The 27,290-nt window shown below is 37.8% G+C and overlaps 1 protein-coding gene across 1 annotated transcript in view; it reads left to right on the plus strand.

Moving 5' to 3' along the window:
* Clvs1 (clavesin 1) overlaps positions 1-27,290 on the plus strand; it is a 189,250-nt gene that overhangs the window by 45,976 nt on the left and 115,984 nt on the right. Inside the window, exon 2 of the mRNA XM_027932912.3 lies at positions 23,435-23,609. Coding sequence (XP_027788713.1) covers positions 23,435-23,609 — 175 coding nt within the window. The remainder of the gene's footprint in view (positions 1-23,434; positions 23,610-27,290) is intronic.

Consider the following 27,290-nt stretch of genomic DNA (forward strand, 5'->3'; position numbering starts at 1 on the left):
AAAAAAAGAAAAAGAAAGCCTATATAGTTCTATGTCCTTAAGTCATTGCATCCATAATTTTAGAACACCTGAAAAGAAATTCTCCACTGGAGAATTTCACCAAATATTTAAAGAAGTATTAACATAAAATTAATCTCCTCAAGAAAAATCAAAAGGGGGAAATACTTCCCAATTCATTTGTTAAAACCAGTTCAACATCACTAGCTATCAGCAAACTGCAAAATGAAACATCAATGAGATCACGACGCATCTATGAGAATAACTTAAATAAAAAAATAGTGAAAGCACCAAATGTTGGTAAGGATACAGAGAAAATGGTTCACTCATTAACATTGCTAGTGGGAATGTAAAATTGTATCATTTTTTTTCTGGAAAGAGTTTGGCAATTTCATAAGAACAAAACAAAACTATGCATGCAATTACTGTATGACCCCTAAATTATACTCTTGGGCATTTATCTCAGAGGAATGAAAACTTATAAAATCCCATACACCAATGTTCATAGGAACATTTTAATAGCTCAAAGCTAAAATGAGCCAGACGTTTTTCAGTGGGTTTAATGGTTAAGCAAACCGATACATTCATACATTGAATACTACTCAGCAATAAAAAGAACAAACTATTTGCATAGAAACAACTTGAATGGATCTTCAGATAATTAATTGAACAAAGCCAATCCTGATAATCCCATTCAAAATATGTTCTTCACAGATGACATTATTTATAGAACTAGAAATAAAAAACAGTCCCAAAATTCATATGGAAGAATAAAAGTCTCAGAATAAACAAAGCAATTCAAAGCCAAAAAGGCAATGCTGGAGGAATCACATTAAAATATTTAAAAAAATTTATTTAAGCTATTCTCATAGATGGGTAGTGATCTCATTGATGTTTCATTTTGCAGTTTGCTGATAGACATCACTGACTTCAAATATACTACAGATTTATAGTAACAAAAACTGCATGGTACTAGCATAAAAACAGATCTACCAATGAAATAGAACAGAAGACACAGAGATGAACCCACTCAGATACAGTCATGGCCCTTGACAAAGCCTATAAAACATAAGTTGGAGAAAAAAGCCTTTTCAATAAATGATGCTAGTAAAATTGGGTATCCATTTGCCCAAGAATGAAATTAGATCCTAATATCTCACCTCATGCAAAATTCAAATCAAAATGGATCAAAGACCTAGGAAGAAGACCAGAAACTGCAACTGTTAGAAGAAAAGATAGAGTCAATACTTCAACATATACGTGCAGGCAACAGCTTCCTCAATAGGACCCTTAAAACATAGGAAGTAATGCTAAGAATTAATAAATGGCATGGTATCAAATTAAAATGTTTCTGCACAACAAAGGCAATGATTAAAAGCACAAAAAGAGAGCCTAGAGAGTGGAAGAAAATCTTTGCCAGCTACTCTTTCAAAAGAGGATTAATATCCAGAATATATAAACCCCCCCCCCCCAAAAAAAATCACAAAAACCAAATAACCCAATCAACCAGTGAGAAAGTGAACTTAACAGACACTTCTTAAAAGAAGAAATACAAATGGCTAATAATGTGGGAAAATGTTCAACATATTCAGCAATCTTGAAATGGAAATCAAAACTACACTAAAATTCCAGCTCCAGTTAGAACGGCAGTCATCAAGAACACCAATAGTAAATAATTGCTGGCAAGGATATGGGGGAAAAGGAATATTTATAAACTGTTGGTGGGATTGTAAATTAGTACAACCACTTTGAAAATCAGCATGGAGGTTTCTCCAAAGACTAGGAGTGGAATCATCATCTGACCCAGCTATACTACACCTTGCTATTTATCTAAAAGACTTAAAGTCTTTATACTACAGTGATACATGCATACCTATGTTTATAGTAGCACAATTCACAATAAGAAAGATATGGAATCAGCATAGGTACCACCAACAAATGAATGCATAAAGAAAATGTGATATAGGTACATAATGGAGTTTTATTCAGTCATAAAGAATGAAATTATGTCATTTGCAGGAAAATGGATGAAGCTTGAAAACATTCTGTTAAATAAAATAAGCCAAACGTACAAAGTCAAAGGATGAATGCTTTCTCTCATATGTGAAAACTAGAGATTAAGAAAAAAAAAGGTGGGATGGGGGAGAGGATGGTGGGGGAGAAGTTTCTCATGAAAGTAAAAGGGAGACCAGTAGAGAACAGGAAGAGAACCGGGGGGGGGGGGGGGAGAAGGAAAGAAAAAAAATAGGTACTAGGGAATGAAATTGACCAAATTGTGTTATGTGCGTGTATGAATATGAAACAATGAATCCCACTAAAATGCTTACGTAAAATGTACCAATAATATTCTAAAATATTACTTTAAAAAGCCAATCTTGAAAGATTATATAATACTCCACTTACATGATATTTAAAAACTGACAAAACTTTAGAAGTTAAGGGAAAATAAGTGATTGCCAGATTTTAGGCTACTGGAGGAGGGAGTTATAAGGTACAGCATGTAGGATTGATTCTGTTGTAGTGGATCCATTCAGTATTTTCCCTTTTATGGTGGACAAATATTAACCTACGTCAAATGAAATTGTGTCAAATGTAACACATACACACACACACACGTGACTAAAACTGTGTGTGAATCTATAATTATCCTAAAGTAAAATAAGTTTGTATTGATCTTCATAACTAGGTAGCTGGTTTCACTCTTACCCATACCCCCAATAGATTCATCCTAGCATCAATTTCTGCTAAACTTTGATATAGCCTTGGATTTTTCTCAGCATGTGCTCTTGCAATAACTATCCATCAGTCAGAATTGGCAACAAATTCATTTATTGACACATCATCTCTAAAATATCATACCAGAACTATTTAGCCTGAATCAAACCAAGCCTGTGGACCTCAGTCCAGTTTAAGAGGAATAAAAGCAATGGCATCAAGATAAAATAATAAGCCAATCCAAAATTTCGGACATTCTACAGGACATGTGGCATGGAAGTAGAAAGAAAAAGTCATGACATACAGAACTCTCAGCTCCCTTTCAGTTGTACCACACATTGGCACACAAGTGCATGTAAGATGGGTAAAGCAACGCTGTAAAATGTTGGCAATTGTTGAATCAAATGGTGGCTGTATTATTGTAATATTTTTCCCCAAAATATTTCATTTTTTCAACTGCAAAATGTTGGCAGTTGTTGAATCAAATGGTGGCTGTATTATTGTAATATTTTTCCCCAAAATATTTCTTTTTCATTTGCCTGGACCTTTTCTTAATAAAAAGTTGGCCAAAATAGACTCCACTGGCTGTCTGGGGAGTCTGTGATCTTTTAGGTCCCTTCCCACTGTGGTATTCAGAAACTGAAGTTCAAATCTTGGCTCTGATATTTATTAGCTGTGTCCTAGGGGCATTAGTTTTTCTCATGTATAAAGATGAAGGCTTTGAAAGAGTTCTGAAATTCTGTATATCTTAAGGTCACCAGAGAAATTGATTTGAAATCTTTTAGTAATCCATTCACATTATATAAACAACCCTTGATACCAACACATTTTTCCTTCAATTTAGATCTTTCAAACAGCAATGTACGAAATCCCTTCTTTTCCTAGACCCAATAAAGAGAGAAGCATCAAGAGAAAGTATTCTTTAAATGCTTGGAATTTGTTCTTTGCTTCTCATCCACTTCCTTTCCTAAGTCCATAATTTCCAGCAAATCAAATCAATACATAACTGTGTACTATTTCCAACATGCAAACTGTGTGCAAGCCTCTTTAGCTTTTGCATTGTTGATATTTAGTCATGTTTGACTTTCCTCTGTATCCTTTCCAAGATCTTTCATTCCAAAGTCTAGTTAATTTGCTCTTATTGCTCTGAGCTGCCCAATCAGCATGTCTTTTCCAAGGATACATCTTGTATTTGTTTATAATTCCAGGCATGATACTTTTATTCCTTTCTAAAGTATAACAGCAAATATGATTATGAAGATTTGGGCCAAGAGGTGTGCTCAGCATAAATACAGAGTCTAGCTTCAGGAAGAGAAGATTGACAACCTCTCTCCTCTATTGAGATCTGAGTATTTCCAGAAGAGAGACTACCCAAGTACATGAATACAAGTCATCACAAAGCTATGAAGCTAGGGTGTTGGAAACAGTAGACATAGTTTTTAAATTGTCCATCTTGATAAACATTGTGATGCTTTTTCATTTTATAGTCACTCTTAATTAAGTAATTTTCCCCCCTGGTACTGGGGATCAGGAGCTTGTGCATGCTAGGCAAGTGCTCTGTCACAGAACTATGTCTCAACCCTTACTTTTTTTTTTTTTTTTAGCTATATAAGTATAGTTAACTTTTGGCTTTTGCTAGGGATTAATTTCAGAATCTGTAAATGCACAGGTCCTTTAATTGTATATAACAATAGTATATCCTCCTGAATATTTTAAATCTCCAGATAATATATAATATCTAATTCAATGTATTTACATTGAATGCTTTATTAATAGTTGTTCTACTGTATTGCTTAGGGGATAATGACAGGAAAAATGTCTGTTCAGTACAGAGACAATTTTTCTTTCTTTCTTTCTCTCTCTCTCTCTTTTTTTTTTTTTGTTTTGTTTTGTTTTGTTTTTGTTTTTGGATTTATTTTAAACAGAAAGCTAGTAGTCAGAAAGATAGCTCAAAATAACACATGTATTCCCTTTATTTCTTTTTGTTTCTAAGAATTACTTAATCATTACATTAATCATCAAAAGGCAAAATTCTGACTTGCTGTTTCACAGGACCTTTTTCATGGTTACTCTTATTCTTTCTTGAGGTCAAACCCAGGACACCAGTTTCAATTAGTGTTTGCTTAAGTCCAAGAGAGTGAATCCTGTGGATACAGAAGGTCAACAATACATCCAATTGTCTAAGTATATTTTCATGAACAATTGAAAAATTCTACTATGGTAATCTTGAATTTAAGCCCTTCTTATTTATATTCTTTCTTACAGGTGTATTTTATCCACTGACTTCCATTTCTAAAAATAATCTTGTTGATAAAAAAGAAAGTGGCGTTTAAACTTTGCTTTGAGAAATGTTTTCATTTGCTAATTATGATCTATTATGACTGTTCTGTAAAAATCAAACCCTCGTCATTTAAAGAACTAAGTTATCAAACATACTGGCACAAAGAAGATACTAGGTTCCTTTTTTTAATTGGTGCATTATAATTATACCAAATAGTGCTATTCATTATGCCATATTCATAATGCACATAACATAATTTGATCAATCTCAGTCCTCTTCCTTTTCTCTCTTTCCCCCTCCCCCTGATCTGCTTGCTCTAATACACTGATCTCCCTCTATTACTATTATTTTAGTTAGTGCATTATAATTATATATAAGCAGGATTCATTGTGGTATATTCATACATGAACACAGCATAATTTGTAGATTTTGTTTCCTGATACTAGGTTCTTATAACTTGATTGTGTCTAACACATATGAACAAGTTTATAGAGCCTGAAAAGTTGGCATCTGCTAAAGAATTGGGAGAAAAAAATTGCTCATTTCTATGATGTAAATATAAAGGCATAATCTGTGTTTAATGATACCAAGAGACTGTTAAAATCCATTTAGATTTAAGAACTCTGGAATCAGTGTAAATATTGCTTCATTTTACTAAAGTCCACCCAAGTCATGAAGAAATTCCCTAATTTATTCAGTATGTACAATTAGTCTATGACAAAGCCTGGTTTCCTTGTTCCCAGCTCAGTGTTCTGTCTTCACTAGTGGTAGCAAGCTGGTGGCCTGTATCCTCAGCTGCTTTGTTTACTCACGAGTTTTTCCTGGCCCCCAAAGGCATTTGAGTTGTCAGTCACAGTGCCCCTTCTGTTTGTTGATTCTCCTTTACTATTCCACATTGCTGAACAAAACCATGAATGTGATCCTGCACTGAACCCTGGGGGTGCTCTCCAATCCCTCAAGGTAGCTTGCTATTCTGCAGGATCACTGGTCACCTTGGGTGGGCCTGGAGGAAGTGGAGAAGCGGTGGACTTATGTACAGGGGAGCAGGATATTGTGTATTGAGATCTTCAGAAAAGACCAGAAAGAGACCACTTAAACAATGTCCTCAGCTAGAATGAGCAGGTTTCCAACTGCTTCAATAGTCCCTGCAAGTCTTCTCAGAGAGCAGGTTTTGCTGTGGGATAATGGGGAAAAGATGTTTTTTATTCACCTTGAAAAGGTAGATCTGAGTTTTATTTGGGATTTAGGTGATCTTGGAAGTCACCTTTTTTACATTCTTGCCCTGAAAATTTTCTGATTTTGGAAAGCATCCCACAACTAGAAATAAAAATCTTGAAGGACTTGGTTGAACAAATAGTTTGTGTGCATGCACTTAATGCAGAAACACTGATCTATCACAAAATGTAAAATATTCGAAGTCCTGTGCAGTTTCCATTGCAGAGAGAAGGAAAAACAGGGCCTCTGGAGAAGTAGAGGTTGGGAGAAGTCAAATGAAGAAACCTGGGTTGGGAGACAGAGTTAGGTGATGCTAAGTCTTACCTTGCAGGGCTATAATTATTCCAAGGCCCCCCGAGGCAAAGAGAGTTCCCAGAGCAGTATTCTCCACTCAGCTACAAACTAACTGGGTGTGTTAAGACATATTTTTATAGGGAGTAGGGAGTCCTTATAACCTGCTTGTAATTCTGTAAGAGAGGGCTGAATTCTCCGTAGTTCTAATCTCTGCCATCACTTTGCTGTGTTATGATCTCCACTCATCATGTTGCTGGGTCCTCCAGTGACCTCACTGAGTCATAATCTCTGCACTTATGCAAACTGTGGTCTACTCTAGAGGGTGGTTGTGAAGGTAAATGAATAGTGCATACAGAATACATAGTATGTGGTACCTGGCATATATTATATAATTGTTTTAGTCCGGTTTTGTAGCTGTGACCAAAATACCCTGCAAGAATAACATTGAGGGGGCTGGGGATATGACTCAAGTGGTAGAGTACTCGCCTGGCATACGTGAGGCACTGGGTTCGAACCTCAGCACCACATAAAAGTAAATTAAACATATTCTGTCCACCTAAAACTAATATATATATATATATATATATATATATATATATATATATATATGCATTCTTCAATGGAAAAAAAAAGAATAACATAGAGGAGGAAAATTTTATTTTGGCTCATGGTATCCGAAGTCTCAGTCCAAACAGCCAACAATCTTGCTCTGGGGCCAAGGTGATGCAGAACATTATGGAGGAAGGGCATAGCAGAGGAAATCTGCTACTACACTCATGGTAGCTAGGAAGGAGAGAGAGGGAGAGAGAGGGATAGAGAGAGAGAGAGAGAGAGAGAGAGAGAGAGAGAGAGAGAGAGAAAGAAAATGAACTCTTCCAGGGTATGCCCGAGAGAGAGAGAGAGAGAGAGAGAGAGAGAGAGAGAGAGAGAAAATGAACTCTTCCAGGGTATGCCCCCGAGAGAGAGAGAGAGAGAGAGAGAGAGAGAGAGAAAGAAAATGAACTCTTCCAGGGTATGCCCCCGAGAGAGAGAGAGAGAGAGAGAGAGAGAGAGAAAATGAACTCTTCCAGGGTACACCCCCTAATGACCCACCTCCTCCAGCCTTGCTCCACCTACCTACAGTTGCCACCCAGTTATTCCAATCAAACTAGTATGGACTGATTAGATTACAGCTCTCACAGTCCAATCATTTCACCTGTGAACATTCCTCCATTGACACGGGGCTTTTGGGAGATACCTCATATCAAACCATAACAGTGATCAACACATGTAATATCCATTTCTTTATTCTAAGGCCAACCTTGATGAAATTCAGCTGGACCAAAAACTATGTTTTTTTGGCACCTAACCAAGTTCCTCTGAGTAACTTTCCCCCTTCGTGCTGTTGGCTACCATCCCCACTTGTCCTTGTTGCATTCAGAGTGGAGTTCAGTCTCAACTTTGTGTCCTTCTGAGATGATTCTGTCCAAGTTACTGGTGTCTTATAAATTAAGAATAAATGCCCCAATTATTAAGATTCAAAATTAACTTGTGGAAAAACAAAGGTATACCATTCTCATCTAAACAACCTTGGCATTAGTCAAAATTAAAGAATATATGCATATATTTTATGGTATCTGTTATGGAATAACAAACCAAAGCTCCTCCATTGATTATTGAAGAATCTGTGACTTCTTACTTAAATAACTTGTTGTCTCTGAGGGATATCTTCAGGCATTCAATGATAGGACATGTATCAACAAAGAATGCATAGATTATTAAAATGAATATGTCCACTGAGAATGGAATAATAATTAAAGGGTCTCCCCTATTTGACACCATTCTGGTCCTTAATTTTTTCCATATAATCCCCCAATGCCAGATTGTTTCTTGTAAATTAAATACAATTGGAGAACAAGAACTCTGTTCTCCAAGCCTCAGAGGCTTTCCCTTCTTTGCCCCATAGTTTAAAATATCTGGCTGTCATGGCTACAGGAAAATATTATTAGTGAAAAGGTCAGTAAGTCTCCCCAAAGCTGTCTCTAATATACTCAGAGGTAGATTATAAAAAGAACAATCCAGTCTCCTTTGCAGTCACCTGTTAGGGGTCCCTTCTTCTCATCCATTGGGCTTCTCTCTTTGCTTTCAGACCAACTTTCTCATGTAGGTACATTTGTCTGGGCAGCTCATGTCAGGGATACACTGGACATGAATATAGCACATTTTATTTATTATACTACAAAAGAATTATGGCAAGCTTTATTCACACCTATTGCAGTAAGGTCAAGGCTATTGTAATGGGTAGAAGAGCAGGGTTCAGGAGAGGGTTTGAACCCTACTCTGACTACAACAAGGGCAATAATTAAAGGGTCTGTCCTATTTGACAGCATTCTGGTCCTTAATTTTATCCATATAAGAAGTGATGTGATCATCATATGGTAATATGTATTTATAGTAGGCATTTACAGCCAGTAGCCAGGTGAGGGACTGGATGGAAAATTATTAAGAGGAACTTGGTTAGGTGTCAAGGGTGGAGTAGAGGAGAAGAGGGATTTGATTAGATATCAAGGGTGGAGGAGTCTTACTAAACTGACTTAGCAAGATTGTGAACTTTACAGTCTGAAGATATGGCAAAGGAAGAGGCTCAGTGTTTGCTCAAAGTGGGTGTCCCAGTCAATATTGTGTGGCTTCCTACTGGCCTAGGAAAGTAATGATTGCTCAAGACTGAAAAGGTGAGAACCCACTGAAGAGAATGGGAAGAAAGTTCAAAGTTGGCAGAAAGAGAGAAGAAATAGTCTTGATTCCATGCATTGTTCAGCCTCCCCCTTGAGTCAGTATTTCTTCCTTGGATTGTTCTGGGAGTCTCAGGGCCAGGACACAAACTAAATCTAGGAATTAAGACCTTGTTCCTACAGTACAATGAGCACCACCTCATGTGGTTTCATTAAGCTTCTCTTAAAATGAATTTCACCACATAAGATAAAGAGGTTGCTAGCATTTGGGATGGAATTCTATTCTGGGGGCTATGCACTACCTTACAGGGTGTTATTAATTACTGGCCTCAGTCCAATAAATGCTGGTAGTATTCTCCAAATATTGTGAAAATCAGTAATGACCCCTCCCACCATTCACACATTATATGATAGATGTACCCTATCTTTAGTCAAGAATCACTGTAACTTCTGTGGACTTTCAATTGCCTCATTCCATTTGAATAAAAATCCATTCTGGAAGAACTAGCCTCAGTTCAAATCTACAATCGCTCCAACCTTCTCCACTACTGCTTTCTATAGTCTGTGATTACTTGCAGTATTAATGTGTTGCCTCAGGCTCCAGAGAATTATGTAGGAGGGTAATTGCACTCTGTGTTTCCTGAATATGGGTGAAGGAGACAGAAAGGTCCGATTCTTTCATTTGAGAATGTTCTCTGTGAAGCAGAGTTAAGAAAATCACCCTGGTACCTTGGTTAACACAAAAGAGATGAGCAATAGCCCATCAATTGTAGCAGGAGGATTAAAGCAGGAGGAAAAATTTGAGACAGAATTTTCCAGAGGCTGAACATTTAAATTTTCTCCTCTTCTTAGGAAATTAAATTGCTGATCTTGCTAAGTAGTCCTTTTTAATTTTTTTTTTTTGAGTGTTTTCCAATTGACAAAAATCTCTGTGATTTTGTTAGGATAAATATAGGCACTAAAATCCTCCTACGGCAACATCCCAAGTCCTAAAATGTTGTAATTTCTCTCTGTGCAAGTATTTAAAATATATATGCATTTATTTATATATGCAATGCATTTCCCAAATTCTGCTTTGCTGTTCAGAGTGTAGAATATTTTGTACCTACTTTGAAGATAAATGTATGCTGATGTTTTACAGTATCTCCTGCAGTGTAGTTATTATGAAGTGGCAGCAATAAATAATAACCACTGGCTCTAATTGCTTAGAGAATTGCCAAGAGATAATCTGTGATGTAATTAACAGAAAGAAACCCATGTTGTCTTTAACCACTTCCATAAAATAATTCCCCAGAGAGGCATCAGAGCTTCCATGGGTGAAGTTTCCAGGTGAGGCAAAATTAACTAATCCTTCCACTCTACTGCACCTGGAGTAGGAAAAGTCTACCAGTTCTTTGGAGTTTTTGTTATTGTTGTTGTTCTTGTTGCTAAAGTTATGTTGAGCCCATGTCCTTTATTTTATGGTATTAAATTTTATCTTTTGTTTGCTTTTGAGTCCTGATTTTAGGAGGGGTGAAAATAAGGAACCCATATTCTAATTGGAGGCAGCAAAGTGGGTCCATGGGAGCATTCAGCCCACCGATTAATAAAGAGGGCATAGGGAGAAGACGTTGCCACTCTTGGTTCTCTATGACCTTCCTGACTTGGGCCAGGCTGGGGTGCAATAGATGCCTATGAGCCCTCTTCCAGAAGAAACCTAGAAAGTCCGAATCTCTACTCTGATGTGGACATAAACCATATATATCCACTCCTTGTCAATTAGTACTATAGTCATAGCACCACAGGTTTCAGTTGACTTCTGAAACTGCCAAAGGGTATTTCTCTGGGGAAATAAACAGAGCTGCAGTTCTGGGAGAAGTGTAGATGTGGTTTATAGAAGGGGCCATGGGAGTATATTTATTCTAGTTTCAGAAGGATGACAAAGCTATTTCTAGTTGTGAACCATCACTAAGTTTTATAGGAGTTTTCAAGATCAAGAATTCTTCCCACCAGGCTTGCCTTCCTGGTACCCAAACACAGAAACAGTGTAGTCAGTGGTCAGGGTCATCCTGAGCCTGGGAGCTATAGCAATCACAGAAGACTTATGTCCTTCTTATCTCCAAGAATTAAATATCCTTGAGGTGTCTCAAGAAAGATGAAATAAAGGGTGATAGCCAGGTAGAGGAATGCCAATCTTCAAACCAGCCAACAGGGTGCATTTCCATCAAAGTAGATTATAAAGCTATCTTAATGGCACGAATGTCTTAATGATTTCTTGTGATTCCCTCCTTTTAATCTTTTATGCATTTGATTGCTTGCTACTGTTTCAGTGGCTGATGATTAGGAAGGCTTGATTTTTTTTAAGGGGAGAGAATAAACCAAATTTGAACATTTCAATCAAATTGCAGACTCTAAGTTCAGTCTTTATTAAACCTTCTGATGTGAGTTACCCAAATTTTTGAGGGTTCAGATTTCAAGTGGTAGGCAACGAATTTTAGAGCCTGGTGTTTTAGTCAGCTATTTAACTGCTGCGACTAGAAGACCCGACCAGAACAATTTTAGGGGAGGAAAGTTTATTTGAGGGCTCATGGTTTCAGATATCTTAGTCCTTAGAAGGTTGGGTCCGTTCCTCAGGGCTTGAGGTGAGGCTGAACATCATTGAAGAAGAGCGTGGTTGTGGGAAACAGCTCACAAGGTGTTTAGGGAGCAGGGAGTCCATTTGCCAGATAAAAATATATACCCCAAAGCCATGCCCCAATTCCCATTTCCTCAGCCACTCCCTGCCACTCAGTTACCACTCAGTTAATCCCTATCAGGGGATTAAATCACTAATTTGGTTAAGACTTTCATAACCCAATCATTTCTCCTCTGAACCTTCTTGCATTGTCTCACACTTGAACTTTTGGAGGACCTCAAATGCAAACCATAACACCTTGGGACTTCTCTTAATTTTAAGATCTCATTATCCTGCCAAAATATATTGATTGCTTTTTAAAGTATGGAGGTCTGGATTTTTCATTGGCAACAGGCAATTTTCTGAATTGATTAAAATTAAGAGAAATTGTATAGTTTCAACTCAAATTATAGGTGTCTTCCATGACACTCAACAACACAAGTTGTTCTGCTAATGCACTATTTAATTCAAGTTTCCTTGAACACAATTTTCAGAGTTGGTGATTTGGGAGAGAGGTACCTTTTGATTGCAAGAGTAATTGAAGAATGTCACCAAGAAAGAAGGAGCTCAGGAGTGTAAAATCATTCAGAGCACTGTGGTACCACGAAATAGATGCATTTCTAAAATGCTTTCTTATTTTGTCCAAGTTCTTATCCTGAAAGTGATTTTCTGGTTCTAAGAGTCGGACTGAAGAGAAAGAATATTTCATTTCATGTCCTGATTAGTATCTTACCATGAACCCAGTGCAAGATCTGTAAATGTCAATTGAATCTCATTGATACCCACATCACTGGGAGATCCTGCTGTCTGAGGCCCCAATTAGGCTGATATGATCCTAGTTCTATGCATAGTGCTAAAAAAATCTTTGTGGAATGATTAATGAATAAATGCATAAACCTAAAGGTGTTATTTTGTGATTTTCAAAGTTGCCAGTTTCCTAGGGAGTATATGTTCTCTCTATCGTGAATTGTGAAATCACTCTAAGCTGTTGGACAGAAAGGCTGAGCAATCTGGCAACTTGCCACTTGCTTTTGGATAATAGATGTAGAAAAGTCCTGATTTGAAAAGTGTTAATTGGAGATAGACTGGCCAAAAGGGAAGTTCTAAATTCAATGTTTATTTAGCTGAATGAAGTACTTATTTGTATTCCTGAGACTTTTCCTGGTTTTTACTTTTCAGATGCTCCTCAGCCAAGGGAGTTACCAGAATAGACAAGCATGAAATTAATTTTTCATAGTTGTTTAGTAATAGATGGAATGCTCATAGCTCACTTCCATTGGGATTTTTTTTTTTTTAAATTCCTCTTCTACTGCTCCCTACAGACACTGGCACAATCCTCATCCAAATTGCTGAATGAAATAAACCCCTTTCTCGATTGCTTTTGGGGCTGTTGTAAAGTGGTGTTTGGGGACTAGTTCTTTCCCAGTGGGCTAAGAATCTGATATACCAGCTTCTGTCTGTAAACATCCATCTAGCATTTATTATTAACTCTTCTAGATTGTCATTTACTCGCTTCATGCCCATACTAACCTTGTGTGAATGCAGGCATGGCCCTTTCTTAAACCCAAATCAAACTGAGAATGCACTTTCCATTCCTCCGCTTGGATCTGTGGTGCTCAGTAGCACATTATTCTATATTAATCTGACCTGTGATGGAAAAAGTATATAAGACACACATAGTGGTGAGCATGGGAAACAGTGAAGAGTAGAGAAACTCACTCACCAGTGAGCTCAGAGTGGGCTTTGTCTATTTTCAGGTCTTAGAACTTCCAGGTAAGTTGTTACATGCCTGCCTTCTTTACTAGGAATCATTTGCTGAGTATCTACTCTGTGAGGGTACTGGTGATTTTTTGGGATTCAAAGGTAAATATATCATACTCCCAGTTCTGATAGAGGTCATAGTCTAGGCTATGACAGTATTCTAGATAAAACAGGAAATATTCTCTCTTGCAAACATGGCATCTGCTTAGGATGTGGCATTTCATTACACTTGAGTGGTATAAAAATAGACCCTCACTAAACCATGTCTGATAGGCAGCCCCAGGGTCAAATGGTGTTGGTATTAATGTTCTATGTGGCTGTGCTAGGCACCAATCCTTCCTGTGTAATAATTAGACATAGCTACAGCCCTTCTGACTCACTTCCTAACAGAGTTTCTTTGGTCCCTCACACTACCACTGTCCTTTCTCTTCATGCTGATAGCTAATCTGTAACTCAATTCTGGAAACCCCCGTGTCCCATGTTCTTACATACATGTATTGTAGTCACCTCTTGCTAATTGGGCTTGATCCCAGACCTCTGCTGCCAATCCACCTGTCTCCAGCCTGACCCACCCCTAAAGCATAGCTACCATTACTTCCCTCCTCTGCCTGAATAGTCAGTAGTTCCCAGAGCAGGCAGAATGAAGATAGCTCACATTAAATATTAAAGATTGAACTTTATTTTATACTCCCTTTCACCTTCCCCATTGCACAGGTAGATTTACTATTTTTTGCAATGTGTAGTATTCATATTCTTGGTTCACACTATTGTTTATGTGGCTTCTGCTGCTCTTTTCCTTTGATGTCCAGTATTTAAACCTCCCCCTTCCTCATGGGCCAATTGAAGACTTTTCAAAACCCCAGTGTTAAGTGAGCTCTCCTTCATGTATTCCCCAACCATTTCACAAGCCCTATTTTCTATCTGATATCATATTTTCCCATGTAATAGTAAGAACTCCATGACCATCAGCATTTTATATGTATTAATCTGAGCCAGTTGATCTGCTATGACTTCAGGTGCACTATCTCACCTTGTCATTCATTTCCCAGTGAGGTGGTGCTATGGTCCTCCTGCAGATGCGGAAACTTAACCTCAGAGACATACAGCAACTTGCTAAGCACACATAGAGCAACACCAGGGTTTGAATTAGAATCCACCTAACTCCAAACCCTATGCCTTAATGACCATCCTTTATTGCTTTCCGTCTCCCTATATTTTATTTTAAAAATATTTTTTAAATGTAAATGGACACAATATCTTTATGAATTTGTTTATTTTTATGTGGTGCTGAGGACCAAATCCAGTGCCTCACACGTGCCGGGCAAGTGCTCTACCACTGAGCTACAGCCTCAGCCCACCATCCCCCTATATGTCAGTCTTACTGGTTTCTATATACTGCAGAAAAGTGAAAAAATCCTTTTGTCTTAGGGTGCCGCAGTCTGGCTGCAGCAAAATAACTGGGGGGTGACAAGCAACTTGTGTACATTGATACAGCAGGAGTGGGAGCTGTTTATTGTAGGACAGGAGGGGTATATATACATTCCACACAGTTTATCTTAATTAACATAAACTAGATACAGCAGTCAACCAATAAGGAATCTCCACACTTAATGGCTTGCTGGAGTTACTTCACAAACCACTCCCTCTGGCAAAATGCCAGGCGCCATCTTGACTTGTTTTCAGACCCTAACATTTGGGGTCTTACACAAAGTAAACTTTCAATAAATATTTGAATGTCTTCTGACTGCTTTTGAGTTCTAAACAACTCCAAATTTGTAAAAGACATTGAATGGTAAGAAATCAAATTAACTATTAAAATGATCAGGTAGATGCATTTAATGTTAATTTCATTCCTTCCAGTTCTTGGGAAGATTGTGATTAAATTTTACTTATTTAAACAACTTCTTTATTGAAACCAAATAACTACTTAGGACACCAACTATAAATGGTGAGTTGTTTCCCTCTTTTCCTTCCCTTCTCTTCCTTTCCCCCTTCCCTCCCTGCCTCCTTCCCTGTTTTTCTCTCTTTCTTTCTCTTTCTCTCCCTCCTCTTTTTTCTTTTGTTCTTCTTTCTTTTCTTCTTTTGAGAATATAAGCCCCATCAAATATACACAGCACACACACACACACATACACACACACAATCAGGATGATTGATACACTTGTTCTTTAAAGAAACACAAAGAAGAAACTGGCAGTTTGGGATTGGAAATATGTGGTTTCAAGGGTCATTTTGAATGTAGATGAGAGTACTCTGCATTCTGGTGTCTATATCCAGGTATGATTTTTAAACCTGCAGCCTCTTATCTTCAGGTTTTGCTTGAGTAAGAGAACACTGTCTTCATCATCTTAACCTGTTTTCTGTATACTCTTTCAAAATCAGGGCCTTGTTCTTTGACAAGAATGTTACCCTTTGCAGTATGTTCTTAGTAAGCAAAGGTACGGGTGTGGCAGAAGGTTGTCCCCATACTTGACAGAGATAGACAAACATTTGCACTGACTCTAGGTGGTTTTTTTTTTTTTTTTTTTTTTTTTTTTTTAAGTATACAATATGTTAGTCAAGCTTCTGTGACCTGAACAGAAAGAAGATGAGATGCTGCAGTTTATCTAAAGCTTCACAGACAGGAACTGGGCCTTATATGCTATCAGGTGATGTGTTCAATACAATATTCTGCCCATCTGATGCAGAGCTGTGGATTGTCAGGTATTCTCGCATTACAATTACTGAAGTCAGTAGGTAATTCGATATTCTGGCAATACAATACAATTATGGCCCATCCTAATGCAAACTGAATAGTTTTCTGTACTTACCAGGATGGAATGAAATTAAAAGAAATGAAAATTCACTTGCAAGGCTTTCTTTCATTTTTTGCCTTATTTCCTTCTTTCTTCCCTTCTCTTAGTCCATTCTTCTTTCTTCTTCTCTTCCTTTCTTTCTCCTCTGGAGAATATAAGCCTCATTAAATTATGTGAAGCAGAGTTATAACCAGGATTCTGCTCTCTGGATAATCATCTTTGCTGAGAAAAGTTTGTTTAATTTGACTTTCTACCTAAAATTCAGCATAGTAAATTTAAGATTAATCTCTTGATAATATTGATTCTTCAGTAACAAAGCCAGACATTTTTCATGAATATCCTTCTTAAATCTAATTTTGTCAGAAACAACTTTTTTTTTGCATTTTCCCATTGAGAAATAAATATTAATTTGCTTAAGAGCACAATGGGACATAAAACAGTGACATGGTACAGGTAAAACCTAAATCACATAGAAATTATTAGAACCCATTTAAGAAAATGCATCATCCAATTGTAATTCATTCTGCTGTCATGTATAACAAATTAAAATTAAAAAAACAAAACAAAATGCATCATCCAATTTCTTGTCCCGCACCATTTTTTAAAGACCCTCAAACAGAAGAGGAGAAAGTAGATTTGCTTGAACATAACAATGCGTTGAACTTTCCTGTTCTTCTGCTACATCACCACCATGAAAACTATATGACCAAGAAGGGGTATCTCTACAACCCAAGCAATTAGAAATGCTATCTCCTTTTGGGATGTGTTTTCCAAATCACAAGCTCCTTAACACATTTCTTTTTCCATAATACTTGGAATAATCTCCTCAGGGAGGAACAGGAAGTTGCTCCCTGCTGAATTTCACTCTTCTGTAGGTGATTGCATTTGGGGTAAATAGCAGGGGAAGGGTGTCAAGCCCAGTCACCTCCTTTGAGTACTATCCTTTTGCCATCATATCCAACGAGGGATTCTTCCCCCAGCCAGCGGTCAAATGCATCCTCAGAGAAGATCCAGAGGGCACAGCTTCCTTTCTTCATTGGCTGAGGCATCAATGTCAGTGAAGGGGCCAAGCCCAATCTGTGACTGTGAGAACCATGGCATCATCATATTAGTGGTTAATTCTGGAAGTTTCAAATGAGATGAAGAGACAAATGCAATGTTTCTGCTTCTGTGACTAAGACACAGATATGTGGAGGCAAGCCATATGCAAGACCACTTTATGCTTCACGGTAGAACTTAAAAAAAAAACACTGAGGGGGAAGTTCTAAACACTTAAACATATTTTTAAGTGTTTAGTTAAGAGGTTACAAACTAGAACTGGTCAAAGGCTTTTAACTATTAGTGTTGACAGACTTCTCGCTGCAGCAGAGAAACTAGTACAGGAATATGCACTATGATTTCAAAATTGAGTAAGAAGCTTCCCCTGCTCCTTTGGAGGATCAGTTCCACTTATGACCCTCATACCTGCACATGACATCTCATCACCTATGAGCTCTTTTTTTCAGTATGAGTCTGGTCTCAGGATCTAGATCCTAGAATCCCCACTAAAAATTCAAAGCACAAATGAGTCACTTCTTGAAATTTAAATATCTTCTTATTGACCAAAGCTTACTGTTTTCCACTATTTTGTACCTCATTTGTATGGAATTTTAAAACCTCAGGTAGCAATGTTGGATGTTCAACTCATAGAAACAATAGAATCTAATAGTGAGTCACTTTTCTTATTTCTAATTATTCATAGTTTAATGAAGAAACTCCTGTTGATAAGCTATTTCTAAGTCCTAATGAATATAAAGTCATTTTGGAGATGAGGAAATTTAAGTTTTTTGCTTTCAAGCAATATAGCTTTTTTTTTTTTACATTTCATCAGCAATGTGTTTTTTTTTTTTTTTTTTTTTAGTGTCTTCACATAGATTAACATATTTAAGTCTAAAACTATTCATTTAAAACTCATATCCTGGGCTGGGGATATAGCTCAATTGGTAGAGTGCTTGCCTCACATGCACAAGGCTCTGGGTTCAATCCCCAGCACAATAAATAAGTAAATACACAAATAAAAATAAAATAAAGCTCATATCCTCCATAACTGATTATGGAATAGATGTTAGTATCCATTTGTCATTTATTAGCTCATTTTAAAATAAAGGTTAAAATACTCTGATAGAATTGTGTTTGCAGGCAATAAAGAAAATTTAAAAGATTTTCCTGGATTATTAGAGTTAAACAACATGTAAGTCTAAATGAATTAATGGAATGAAGAAATTCTGAAAATGTCTTCTTTTCTCATTTCCACAATTTGCATGAAGTGGCTGAACTACTTATTACCATTTTGGTTTTGCTGGAAACCTGGTTATAACATGGAGATGACAGGTCACAAACTCTAATAGGCCTGTTTTTTTAATTTTCAAAAATTAACTTTTTGTTCACAATTTTAGATTTGCAGAGGTATTGTGAAGATAGCATAGTTACTTTATAGTCTGCATCTAACTTTCTCTTATTATTCATCTTACATTAATATAGAATATTTGTTATGATTAATGAATCAATGTTCATACATTGCTGTTCACTGAAGTCCATTCTCCAATATTTCTCTAGTTTTTACCTAATGCCTTTCCCCTGCTCAGGACTTCATCTACGAGAGCACATTACCTTCCTCATCACATTGCCCTGTATTCCTCTTGGCTATAACAATTTCTAGAATTTCCTTGTTTTTTGATAAAATTGGCAGTTTTGAGGAGTGTTGGTCAGGTACTTTGTAGAACATTTCTCAATCAGAATTCCTCCAATACTTTCCTCGTGATTAATCTGGAATTATGGTTTGGAGGCAGGAAGTTCCCAGGTAATTGCCATTTTCATCACTGTAGCCAGGAAAATAAATGTGATTTGTCATTGGTGACATGACCTTGATCACCCAGCTCTGATAGTGTTCATCAGGTCTCTCCACTGTACTGTTACTCCTTCCCCCAACCCTCCCCCAATTTTTACTGTACTCTTTGGAAGGAAGTCACTGTGTTCATTCTTAAGGATCTGGGAGCTATGTTCCATGTCCTCGAGGGTGGTTTATCCATATGAATATTTAACCCAATAGGTATTTTAAATTTTAAAAAGCTAAGAGGATTGCACAAGTCAAGATGCTATAAATAGAAAAGAGGAAAAAAGAAAATTTTTATATGTGGAAGTCAAGAACTAAGGAAACCAAGATAATAATTGTAGTTGAGGAAAAACATAAAGTCGACCTCCTCAGCAGGGTAGTCTCGTGACTAGAGATATAGTCCAACTCTTTCCTGCCATCCAGTTCCACTGCAAAAGTGAATTATTTGAACATTTGGCAATTATAATGAGTCTACAATCTTTTATTCTATACTCATCTCATGAATACAATACTTCCTTCACTGTCAATCCCTATTCTGTATCTTGGTCTCCAAAATGCATAGAATCATTTCCAGGACTGCAGACAGAATTCAGTTTCTTTTCTTAGTGTTGGATTAAACACTAGTCAGTGCCTAGGAAAGTTTGCAACAAGATAAAGACTCTAAGGAATGTGATAATGAAGAAAATGGAGATAGGGAAACTTCCAGTTTCCTTATCTCCAATTTTTAGGTGAGAATCAAAGCAGGATGAGTTTGGTTGCAAAGTAAAAGAATGTATTCAGTAACATTTAAAGAAATCCACCTGTGCAGCTTGTCATTCAACCTATCCTGTATATAATCCCCCACCTCCCACCTTGAAGACACACTGTGGCTCTCCATTATATCCTGGCCCACTACCACCATCAAGGAGTAAGTAATAAAATATGTAGAACCTCTCTGTTGAGTCCTCCAAGATTTTTCTTTGGGATTGGTAAAAACAGTATGTTGGGGCATTTGTAACTCTGGACTAGAAATTTGGAAATAGATATCAGTGGACACACGGTGGAAAGAAAAATTCTCTCTTATTTAGAGGAATAAAATGAGTTACAGAGTGATTTGCTAAAGATCTTCATAACTAGTGATTTCTATTTTTACTATTCAAGAAAGCATTCTCTTAAAACTCCTCAAAAATATCCTTGTTGTCAAACAAGTCTTTTTTTCTTCCTCATTTTCCTTGATTTTTTTTGTGATATTTGCATTTGTTAACTACCTTCCAGTATTGGACAGCTATTGCTGTGTAGCAAACCATCCCACAACTCAGTGGTTTAAAAAGCCATCACTTATTATTGCTTTTGTTATCTGTGAGGCAGCTGGAGTTTAGCTAGGCTGGGTTCAGATAGATGGTTCTGCATTTTGTGAAGATTGACTAATTGGCTAGTGGTCACTACTCTGTCTTGCATCCTTCTCTTAAATCTAGAATGATAGCTGTGGCATGCCATTGCCTTGAGTGTTGGCAAAAAGGCAAGAGAACAAGAGGTGACGTCTGAGGTCCCTTACAAGTGAGGCTCAGTACTGGCATCCTTTCATGTCTGTCTACATGTCATTAGCCAAAACAAGTCACATGGACAAGGGGCTGTGTCCTCAGTGAGATCATAGCTAATGCATGGATTCAGGGTAAGTCATGAATTGAGGCCAGTGATGCATATTTTTGCTGTTTTTTTTTTTTTTGATTCAGGGTTTTGCTGTGCTGCCTAGACTGATCTTGATCTTGAATCCATGATCCTCCTTCCTCAGCATCCCATGTAATTGGGATTCCAGGAACATGCCACTGCATCTGACTTCATATTCTTGTTTCTTGAAGCATTCTCTTCTTACTTTCTTTTTTAATTCAGTACTGTTTTGATCCTCTCGTATTTTATTATTTCTTTAATTCTTCTTCCTTCAACCTCAGTACTGTATGTAAAGTTTACCTAAGGCTCAGTCTTCCTTTATATATGTGTTCTTCCTAAGAAAGCTTATCCAGGCTCAGATTTCTTGATGCCCCAGTGGTCATTCCAGTTTACAATTGAGCATTTCCATATTACCATCTAAATTCACCTAAACTCATAGTCTTTGGTTCCATTCGCCACGTAAATCAATGTTTCTTTCCAATATAGAATTGTATCTCTGTGGGGCAATGGTGGTGAATGCCTTTAATCCCAGTAAGGAGGGATGCTGAGGTAAGACAAGTTCAAGGTCATCAATCTAGCAAAGCCCTAAGCAACTTAGTGAGACTGTCTCAAAATGAATAAATAAACAAACAAACAAATAATAACAACAACAATAAAGGGGTGGAGCTATTGCTATTCATTTTAGGGAAATCCTGGTGGTTAAGTGGCCCTGGGTTCAATCCCCAGTACTCAAAAAAAGAATTTTGTTTTTTTAAGTGCATCCTCTGAAGAAGATTGGGTCATTAGTTAATGATGTAGAAATAAATGCAAAAGCAAAAGCAAACAAGGCCCCAGTAAAAATTTTCCCTGTTAATAAGAATAGGACATCTCTAAAAATGAAAAGGGAACACATCTGAAAGAAAACAATGATAAGAAGAGCTATTAAGAGCCATTTGAGAAAGTTAATTTTTTTTTTAAAAAATCCGGAGCTCATATGGGTTGTCATGACCTCCCTATGAACAGTCAAGTGTGTGGTGTGGGAAGATCTGAAGTTTATTCCACAGAGCAGAACTAACTCCAGGGGGTGGTGGATTTGTGGGAGGAAAATTTCAGCTCAATATAAGAGGGGAGGATTAAGTAAGAAGAACAGGAAGAGAATGGGTTGTAAATATCTTTATTTTCTATTTGTGTCACTCTTCTCTATAAAGTCCTATTCCTCATTCTCCCACTAATCCACCAAAATCCTATCTGCTCTTCAAGACTTGTCTCTAACCTTTTCCTTAGCTATTCCAATGTTCTCGATCCCTCTCAATTCCTGTTGCTAATCTCCACCACCCACAACTAAATTAAGGCTCTTTGAAAGTACAAACAGGACACACTACTTCAAGCATGTAACACAACACTGGGTTCATAACAGCAATTCAGAAAAATTCTTAGTCACTTATTGTCTAAGCACAGAATTCCTGATTTCTAATTGGGAGACATTAGGCTTAGCTGGAATTCAAAACCAGATTGGAATTATTGGGAATCTGATGATTCCGTGAACATAGGCTTCTGATTTTAGTGAAAGCCAGAAGGGAGCTGAAGATTTTGGCATCACTCACCATCCCACCTTATGTTTTCCTACTCATCAAAGACAGACTGAATTTAGAGATTTTCTGAGATCTTAGATTCATAGATCAGATAATTCACAGGATGAAACAGAGTAAATATGCCATCATTTCTTCACATCTGAAAATTATTTTAAACAAAAATCACCTGGTGATTGGGGATATGTGAGATGCAGAAATACACAGGGCCCTGGAGAACTGTCACTCTAGTTTGTATTCAGGTCTGCCTGTTGTCATAGTTACTGATGTACTCAAAGCAATTTCCCTCCCGAATCACACTCTGTAGACCTTCAATGAAAATAAGCTATTCTTCCTGCTTTATTTTATTTTTTTCTTTCCATGAATTGAAGCTAAAAAATAGCATCAATTGCACGGATGTTTTTACACTCTTAGCAAGATTTTAAACATAGCAGAGGAATAAAAGATGTTTAATCAAAATAAGCAAAATAAGATTGAGGCCTCATCTTATCTGTGCAGCAACGATTCACTGAGTGCCTAGGTACTGTAGACACAGCTTGGATTAGGGCCCCTCCCTGCCCTTAAAAATACAGGGGCTCTGAAAGGGAGAGCAACAAGTAAGGGGTGCATTTCACCAAAGTGAAATCAGTGCTGTAATGGGAGCACAGTACAGAGAGCCATGGGAATGCACAAGGGTGTCACCTCATTAAGTTTGGGGTGCTCATGGGGTCATATCAAGGGTAAACATCCTTCCCCAGATCCTCAAAGCATCACTTCTGGAAAGTTCAGCAGATGTATTTTTGCTGTTCTGGGACAGGAAACAGTGTGACTTGCAGGCTGGGCTCATGCAGCAGTGGTATGAGGATGCCAATGTGGTTTGCGTGTGACGTACTGTCTATTGCCTGTTTATCCTCACACACGGCTCTCCTTTCTGCCCTGGTTACAGGAACTCCTTTACAGACATCCTCCGTGCCATCCTGCTATCATTGGAAGTCCTTATTGAAGATCCGGAGCTTCAGATAAATGGTTTCATTTTAATCATAGACTGGAGTAATTTTTCCTTCAAACAAGCCTCCAAACTGACACCTTCAATCCTCAAACTGGCCATTGAAGGGCTGCAGGTATGTCGACCGATGTACAATGCACTGTGTGTGACAATGCCCTTTTTCCTTCCTTTTGCAACCAAAGTAATATTTGTCCTTTAGAATGAAAAAAGGAAACTTGGATAAAATTCATCTGGGAGTGCTCTGTATTTTTACCTTAGCTTGAGTTTAGATGTTTGCTTTTTTTTTTTTTTAATTAGCCTTCATTTTCATTAATAACTCTAAATTACTATTACCACAGGCACAAATTACATACTGCAGCAATAATGAATAAAGCTCTGAGATATTTAGCTTAATCCATCAGAGAGTTAACAAAAATTAAAACTAGGAAACATCTGCTTTATGAGCATGTCCCACATAGAGGTGGCATGGGAGCTTACCAGGGTTTCGAGAAGCACTTTAGTGCCCCAGAAATGCGCCCCGTGGATTATCACTTCCCAGAGTGTCATGTGCTGCAGTATTTGTGCTAAGGTGGATCACTTCGGTGCAATCAAAGGAAGCAGATGAAACTCTAACCCCCTGTTTGCATGACCAGTTGTTCAGACTTTGGGAAAGTGCTTTTTGTGCTTTATGAGAGCAGGGTGGCTAGTCTCTTGAGACCCTTCTACTTTTTAAGGTTCAGTGATTTTTATGAAAAGTAACTAATCCAGAGAGGCAAAGCTACTTAGCCTCCTGGTGACACATTATCACAGTATAAAATTAATGGCATAGTTTGGCAACGTTCAGAATCAGCATAGATCAAACTTGTGTGCCTTCTTAATTAGGCAGGAAAATTGACACAATGGAATAGCACCTATCCCCAATAAATGGTAGTGATACACATCTGGTATGTAGGAAAATATGGGCATTGGACAATTCTCAGATCAGATATTTCTCATGCTCTTCAAAGTACATTAGTTCAATCACCCCTGGAATTCTAGTGCCACAAGTAATCGGTAGTTCTATTTCTTAAACTATGGCCTATTCACAGATAGCCTTTGCTGAATGCCTAGCACCTTTGGACCTCTGATAAACATATGTCTATTGAGAAGTTCATTGGTTTAGACAAAGGGGAATGAATAGAATGCTGGCGGGGGGGATTAGGAAAAACAGTAGAATGAATCGGACATAACTTTCTTATATTCATATATGAATATACTACCAGTATAACTCCACATCATGTACAACCACAAGAATGAGATCCTAATTTGAATAAGTTATGCTGTATGTATGTATAATATGTCAAAATACACTCTTCTGTCAGGTGTAAAAAGAAAAGAGAAAGTCCTTTGTCTATTTTTAATTGAGGCCATTGGTATCATCATCATTATTATTGAATGGTGAGGTTTATTTGTATATTATGGAGGCAAGTCCTTTGTCAGAATATGTAATGTGAATATTTTGTCCTTAAATGGCTTAGATATTCATTACCTTAATGGAATATTTTAATGAGTGAAAGTTCTTCATTTCAATAAGATCCAATTAACTATTTATTTTTTCTTGATGAATGTTCTCAGTGTTCTGTGTAAGAAAACTTTTGCCAAAATGATGAAGATCTCCTCCTATATTTTGTTCTAGAATCTTTATAGATTTAACATTTATGCTTTGGATTATGATTCATCTCATCTTTTTTTTTTTTTCTGTGTAAGGTGTGTCAGGTCACTGTCAATACTTTTGTGGGAGTGGGTTACCAGGGATTGAACTCAGAGGCACTCGACCACTGAGCCATATTCCCGGCTCTATTTTATACTTAATTTAGAGACAGGGTCTCACTGAATTGCTTAGAGCCTTGCTATTTTGCTGAGGCTGGCTTTGAACTCGCAATCCTCCTGCCTCAGCTTCCGGAGTGGTGAAGAGTACAGGCGTGTACCAGAGTACCTGGCAAAAGTATTTTTTTAAAAAAAATATGTAGACAGTCAGTTGTTCGTTCTAGCATCCATGAGGAAAAAAAAAAAAGATCTTTCTTTCCCCTTTGAATTGTTTTTATGTGAAAAAAAAAAAAACTGGGAAAAAACCATGTCTACTGAAAGGATGTTATTTATTGAAAAGGTTTCCCATTTCTCAGGAGAGAGAGTGTATGTACACTGCTGACATTTCAGAAGAGAAGTAAGGATACATCGTTTCAGGAATGACAAATTGTCCTAGGTGGCCACATCATGCAGTGCATAGTGGGTACAATTTTTATAGTCACGTTTGCATCTACAGATTACGTGGGGAATCCTGAGCATGGATCTATGTGTTCTTGACTCTCATTCACTTTCTCTCAGCTCCAACTCCCTTTTTCTAACCCTCTTCTCATCTCAGTCTTTGAGCACCTAATCTCTCTCTTTAAGCTTTTATCAAAGGGAGTTTTAAAGTAGGATTCAAGGCTTACTTCCTGCCCCATAATTATGCTGGCCATATTTCTAGGAATTTCTGTGCAAGCTTTGTGTAATCCCACTTTTTAAAAGATAATCCAATACATGAATAAGTAGCTGTGATTCAACTTCTCTGCCTTTATAAGACTTCCCCCCCCCATAAATCAGGAAAGAAAAAAATGTCTTTATTTGACCCCATGTTCCAATTTTTCTTTCTGAAAATGTGATATCACATAATATGTTCATTGCCAATCTCACTAAGGTGGATATGGGTCTACTGAATTAATGTGCATGAGTGTGATTTGAAAGGTAAAGCTACACAGGAAAGTAACCTATTCTTATTAGAAATAGCAGATGTCCTTTGGTGAGGCACGGTAAGGCCCATTTGGACCTTCCCTTATTGCATATTAAGGTCCACAATGAATTCCACAATCCCTTGTGTTTCCAATTAAGGAATAGCTGCTAAAAGGTGAAGGGGAAATGAATGAGACCAGAATCAGAGAGGAGAAAAACATATTTTCCCCTCATCATCCAGAGTAGCAGTTGGATCTCTTTATTATTCACCCCTTTTATAAGGCAAGAGAAACCCCTTTGATTATACCTCAGACGGTTCTGGAGTCCGGAGTCTGAATTGGGGTACAGTTTTTTCTGGGAGCTCTGCCTGGCCACATCCTGGAATTCTTAGAAGGGTACAGATCTTCATGCCAGTGGGAGGTCAGTGGTCCCAAGGAGGCTGGTCAGATGCAGCTTCTTCAGCTGGGATGTGAATGCCTCCAACCTGCCCCTTTAGCATGTTGTCTTGGCCACACTAGAGAAGTCGTCAGGGCTACTGCAGATGATTCTGTTCTTGTCCTATAGTGGATAGTCAGCTCTGGCCAGCTGCTAGCAACTTCTAACTCCAGGCCTCCCCCTCTGACTGTGGCAACATTCAGATGCCATGGCCCACCCTCTGCTGGCTCTCCAGGAGATCTCTCTTCAGCACAGGGGTTGTTTCCATCTCCCAGTGGGCATAAATCCTTCTGATACCTTGAAAAATCCATCTCTGGTACTAAGCAGAGTTTCTGTCTTTTCACCAATGTTGCATGGAGGAGAGCCTTGTACAGGTTTCCAATTGCTAGCAACAAAGGCTCAAGAGAAATTTTAGAGGAGAAAGGGAGAGCTACCCAAGTCAGCAGCAAAGAGAGAAGAAAAGCCATGCTCCTCTTTCCTCCCATCTGGGGAGGACAAGGTGTCTACTGGACATGTGGCAGCCTGCAGAGGAGGCAGAGCCCATGTTTCACTGTCGAGAACTTGCTCTCTTTACCATCTTGCCTTTTGTAGGACCCTCCCTTGTCAGGGGGGATAATCAGAACACATTGGTGCT

This window comes from Marmota flaviventris, chromosome 15, assembly GCF_047511675.1.
Source record: "Marmota flaviventris isolate mMarFla1 chromosome 15, mMarFla1.hap1, whole genome shotgun sequence".
In the NCBI taxonomy this organism is placed as follows: Eukaryota; Metazoa; Chordata; class Mammalia; order Rodentia; family Sciuridae; genus Marmota; species Marmota flaviventris.